This window comes from Macrobrachium rosenbergii, chromosome 58, assembly GCF_040412425.1.
Source record: "Macrobrachium rosenbergii isolate ZJJX-2024 chromosome 58, ASM4041242v1, whole genome shotgun sequence".
Taxonomy (NCBI): domain Eukaryota; kingdom Metazoa; phylum Arthropoda; class Malacostraca; order Decapoda; family Palaemonidae; genus Macrobrachium; species Macrobrachium rosenbergii.
Window position 1 is genome coordinate 9,554,098 of NC_089798.1, and position 6,099 is coordinate 9,560,196.

General features: G+C 34.3%; 1 protein-coding gene across 3 annotated transcripts in view; it reads left to right on the top strand.

Moving 5' to 3' along the window:
- LOC136837305 (cytosolic carboxypeptidase-like protein 5) overlaps nucleotides 1-6,099 on the top strand; it is a 513,303-nt gene that overhangs the window by 483,679 nt on the left and 23,525 nt on the right. For all 3 annotated transcript variants that reach the window (XM_067102045.1, XM_067102047.1, XM_067102046.1), the window contains exons 10-11: nucleotides 260-370; nucleotides 3,102-3,211. In XM_067102045.1, coding sequence (XP_066958146.1) covers nucleotides 260-370; nucleotides 3,102-3,211 — 221 coding nt within the window. The remainder of the gene's footprint in view (nucleotides 1-259; nucleotides 371-3,101; nucleotides 3,212-6,099) is intronic.

Sequence of the window (6,099 nt, forward strand, 5' to 3'; positions counted from 1 at the left end):
TGTCAATTTGTATGTCTATAAAATATACAATTTGCTTTGGACACTACGCATAGCATATGGCGTGTATGCGTTTTTTGTCGTTGCATAAATATGAGGACTGTTAACTTCTGTGTATATAAAGGAATCAGGTATCGGCTGTTTGAAAAAGCGTATGAATTGCGTCTGAAATAGGATTTTTATGTGTGTGTATCACCAATCTATATGTACCTTTTTTGAAGAATTGCTATAATACAGAATGATCCAAATATTGTCTCTCCAGGCATGAACGTCACATCGTGTTCCCTAAAATGATGAGCTATGCGTGTGAGGATTACTGTCACGACAATACTATTTACAACAAGGACCCAGCAAAGTCTCAGACAGCAAGAAGGTAAATATGAATGGAGGTGATTATTTCCATCCTGTTAATCAGAATCCAACCGAAACACTTCAGAATATTTTTCTCGCCTGCCTTATTTCGTTTTCTACTGCAGATGTAAAGATGTTGACATCCTCATTGCAATCGTAATTTTACCTTTTGGATTATTTTTTCTTGGCCTTTGTTTTGGTATAGGTTTTGTCAGTTACAGTCGCTTAAGTGAAATTTCTAATGAAATGAATGACTTAGAAAAGTGACAAATCATCACCACCATCATCAGTGTTCTGTGCTGGGTTACGCCCTGGGTCCATCGTCTTTCTAATGGTGAACTGTTGTTTGATTTCTTCTTTCGACCCCTCATTGAGATCTTTCGCATTCTCATAGGTTATTTACGTTTCAATCTTGCCTTCATCGCCTGATCCGAAAACCTTGTCCTTTGACGTTCCAATTTATTTCCAAAGTTGTCCATCGACTCTTGTCCTTCTCCCGCCGATTCAATTCCAAATTTATTTGTAATAAAACTTGCATCTCACTTTTTCTATATATAATTTAAGTTTGGAAATAAAAGACAAACAATTTTTAGCACCTTTTCGTTTATTTATTTCTTTGCTCAGATAATTACTCATTCACTCATTCATTCAGTTATTAATTTGTATATTTATTTATTCATTTTTCGAACATGAGCATTCTATTTTGTGGAAGGTTGTAGTTCGAGTTAATGGCCTCATGACCTTTTTCAAAGGAGTGTGTGTACGTTACGAATAATAATGATAATTAAAGCCTTCTCTGCTTAGGGACGCCCGAAAGGTATTATGCTCCACTTAATCGCACTTGTCTCACCAAAGAAAACGCTTTTAGCGAGGTGCAATAATTAACTCGAGCTTAGGCCTAGCTCCTCACATCAGCTCGTCTGGTTCAACAAAACCGCCACCAAGGAAAACGAAAGATAGTTCTTGTATTCTGCGCACAAAAGAGGCAGACAAAGAAAGGGAAAGAGAATATTGTTCTCCAACTTTAAAAAAAGAAAAAAAGCAGAATTTTGTGACAGTGGGTGTCCCGTTAAAGTGGATGATTCAGAAATATTCCCTTTGTAGTAGAGACTCATTGATTGTTGCCCTTTTGTCTCCTCCATTGTGTTGTATGAAAGCAATTGACTCAAAAGTTCACTTTTGAATGACAATTTTCGAATTTACGGCACAGGGCATTTTTCATTATTAAATTTATGAATGGTTTATTTTAATTCATGAAATTTAAAATGTAATTTTGTTGTAATATCGGCATCCGAATATTTCCCCCCAAATTTTCCGCGTTGTGAACAGTTGTGCAGTGAAAAATAGGAAAATACATTTTAATCAAGATATACAAAACTATTATCTGGTCTGCTGTGTCCTCGTCTCCGGTTATTATGATTTTGTACATAGAAATCATTCTTAATCCTCCTGTGGAAGTAAGATAGATCTGTTCGTGGAAACGATCGCTGTTCCTTCAACATTATCTTGTTTTCTCTTTTATTCTCGCTCTGGTGTTTTCCAAGCTTTAATAAATATCTTTTTTTTTTTTTTGCTTTTCACGGTAAATTCTTTTTTATTTATTTTTACGATGAAATCGTGGTCTGTTATTTTCTTCGTTTGATTTTTATTTTCTCCACTCTCGTTGTTCTGAATCTGTTCTTCATTTAGAGGTGTCCCCCTTTAAATCATTTCCTTGTTTTTTTTTTTTTTTTTCTTTTACTTTTATGGTTCGTTCTGTCGTCGATTTCATGTACTTCTCTGTCGAATCTTAAAATCAATATAATAAACACCACCCATTTCTATTGTTATTATCAAGTAATTTGAGCATGCCTACTCTCTCTCTCTCTCTCTCTCTCTCTCTCTCTCTCTCTCTCTCTCTCTCTCTCTCTCTCTCATGTTTTACATATGCTGGCAAATGGAATTTGTAAATGTGATCATTCGTATGCAAATTACGTCATGGCGACCACTTTAATTTGTAAAACTGTGTGAAATTGGGAACTGAATTTTAGTCCGATTTCATCCAAATTTGGCGCGTAGTGTACCGTAGTTGAACCAAAGCGTGTCGTTTTTAACAAATCGCTTCATTTGCATGTCACCTGACCCGGTTAATATCTGCTGTAGGCCCCGTAGGGGGTAGTGCCGTCAGTGCACCTCAAGTGGTGCCCTGTAGGCATTGCTTCGGTCCTTAGCTGAAACCTCTTTCCTTCCTTTTAGTGTATCTACGTTCTTATTCTCTTTCCCCCATCTGATTTTCCACCCTCTCCTAACAATTGTTTCATAGTGCAACTGCTTTGAGGTTTCCTCCTGTTACACTGAATAGCCTCATAGGTCCCAACGCTCGACCTTTAGCCTAAATTCTATATTCTATTCTATTCTAATATCTGATGTAGGGTGTCAACAATGTCACGTGCCATTGTCCCTCTATAAGAGAATGTGCATATACTAAAGATCTTGTGTTGGAGATCAAAATTCAATTTCTTTATGTTTTGCATGGCACGTTTGCGTGGAAGAGCCAAAGATTTTAGTTTATTTCATGTGAACCATATACAACTTTGAATCTGATGGCCACTTTAAAACGGATATTATATGTTTTGGAGCCCGACATCACTGATTTGTCAAATACTATTCTTTTCTTTCGGTGTCTTTCAACACAGTTGATAATCGCTATTACTGGCACATATTCGACTAAGATTTTCGTATATGCGCAAATTAACTGATTCTTTTATTGGCAGGTGGTTATGTCAGAATCTGAAAGATTCATCCAACGTGTACTCCATCCACACGTCCATCTACGGCTACAAGAACAGCAGAGGCGTCATCATTCCTTACAGCGAAGAGAGTTGTATCCTTTCCCCATGTTTGTCCTTCCTCGGTTGATTTAGGTGTTAGGCTGGTTCCCTTAATAATGGCTGTCTATCATTATCTGGATTAATAAACTCACTAGGATGTGTGAAAGAAACGCACAGGATAAATCTCTCTCTCTCTCTCTCTCTCTCTCTCTCTCTCTCTCTCTCTCTCTCTCTCTCTCTCTCTCTCTTCAATCCTTGTTCTCCGCCCTTTTCATAGCCAAAATATTTTTTCTCTGCACGTTAATATTTACCTTACCCGACCTAGTAGTTAATTTCTTATGTTTTTAAAGTTAATTTCTTTAGAGTTCAAACGCCACGACTGCCACCTCTATTTAGTAAGCACCTGACTTCAGTGATCTTCATTCCGACTGGTAAAGATTACGTTCCTTTTTTATTATTTATAAAATAACTGTTAATTGTTTTAGGCATCTTAGCCTAATGTTTATATAAAAAAAATTTAATAGCCACGTGTACCACCTTTTTTCAAACTCACACCTCAAAAAATGATCATAGATCGATTCGGCCCTTTCTTGATAATGCTGTCGTACTTTCATTCCATATATGGTTCATATTTTACAAAGTATTCTTACCGAGGGACATTAAAGCTTTTCGTTGTATTTATCCTGTTTAATGAGTGTCTCACAGTTATCAGAGACTGCATGCATAATTTTCGTGATTTGCAAATGCAACATTATTTTAAGGTTGTAAGGGTGATATTTTGCTTCGAACTGTTTGCTTATACTATTGTTTAAATTTCAGTGAAATAATGGCCGGGGTACTGATAAATTCAGAGAAAGGCAGAAGAAACTCTTTGTTCCCAGTTATATAATAACTGGTGCGAAAGTTTCCACCTGCATTGAATGTCGTCTGACCTCTGGCAGCATATCCCTCCAGCCGTAACAGTTACTGGCTTGGTGACATAACACCACTTCGCCTCAGAACCACTTTCACACCAACATAGTCATCCCCATCTACATATTCCTTCATAAATTTTAGAATTCATTTTCAATGAATCATTTAATGTGTGATACATCCTCAACACCCTGCAATCCACACTGTATCTATATCAGTTCCCCTGTAAGTTTTTTTTCAGGTCCATGTATGCCACAAAAAAAGCCTTTTCCCTTTCCCCTCAGACTCCTCACTTTACTGTTTCATTATAGACTCTTTATCCATACAATTTCTTCCTTAGCAAATCTTACAGTTTTCCTCCTGTATCAGTCTTTTTATAATCTGCTTCGCTTTTTCAGTCATTCCTACCATACAACTCCCCTGGTATACTAAGTAATGTTATACCTCTGTGATGTTGAAATTCGTCCACTACCTTTAGCCTCAGACAAAGAGGTCATTACTTTTCTCACCTACTTCTTGAGAACATTTCTCTCTGCCAGACATACTTTTCAATCCCCGGCAGCCATTCAGTGATACTTTCACCACCTCAAGGCAGCAATTCACTTATAGTTTTGTCAACTCGGGTGTTTTTAAAATCTTCAACCTCTTACTTGACCTCCTTATATTCTCAGTGGTCACTTCCGGTTGTGCCAATCAGTCTTTGCGTTCCTTCTAGCTCAGCAAATCATCTAAATACTGACTTGACCAAGGACTTCCTGTGCTTCGGACAGCATGTCTCCATTTTCGTCTTACATTCTGAGAACCATTATTCATTGGTCGTAACTAACCTTCTGACTCCTATATTCATTACTTGCCTTCGTTTTTCTCTCTTTCTTCTTGACCAGACTACTGTATCATCCTACTACATAGCTGAACATGGTCTTTTATTCAGCCAGGCAGTTGCACAACAAATCCCTTTTTCTCATTAGTGAACTTCTCAATTCCTCTTGCTAAAAGTTAATATTTTTATTCCATCAGCCAAAATTCCTATACTTACAGTACAAACTATCCCAATGACACCAGGACCCCATCAGGGACAACTGCACGTTCCTTATATACTCTCCTATCTTCAGAGCCACTATGGCATAAATTTTTAGTTGGTATACTTTTCCCAGTAGCTTTTTGTCTACCTACAGTAACTTGCCCCAATTACAATTATATATATATATATATATATATATATATATATATATATATATATATATATATATATATATATATATATATATATATATATATATATATAATTTATATATACACGTATATATGTATGTGAGTGCGTGTTTGTTTGAAAGTCACAAAAGATATACGTTTGTAATTACCTGGATTATTTTCCCTCAATACCCTTTGATGGTAGTTCTTTTTCCTTTTTGTTTAATCCTCGACTGTTATTCTAAGCTATGTGAAAGCTTTTATACTGAGCTTCTGCTGTGTATATAATATAATTATATATATATATATATATATATATATATATATATATATATATATATATATATATATATATATATATATATATATATATATATATATATATATATATATATATATATATATATATATATATATATATATATATATATATATATATATATATATATATATATATATATATATATATATATATATATATATATATATATATATATATATATATATATATATATATATATATATATATATATATATGAGTATATACATACATACATATATATATATATATATATATATATATGAATATATATACATACATACATATATATATATATATATATATATATATATATATATATATATATATATATATATATATGCATACATGCTTACGTGTCACTAAATAGCGTGTGACAATAAATTCAGCTAAGGCCACAGGAAAAAATAAAGGAAAGGAGTACCAAGTGCTTTCTTGCTATGATCAACCCATTTTTTATATACCTCGAAAATGTGTTGAAAATAACATGAAAGCGCTTGGTACTCGTTTCTTTATTTT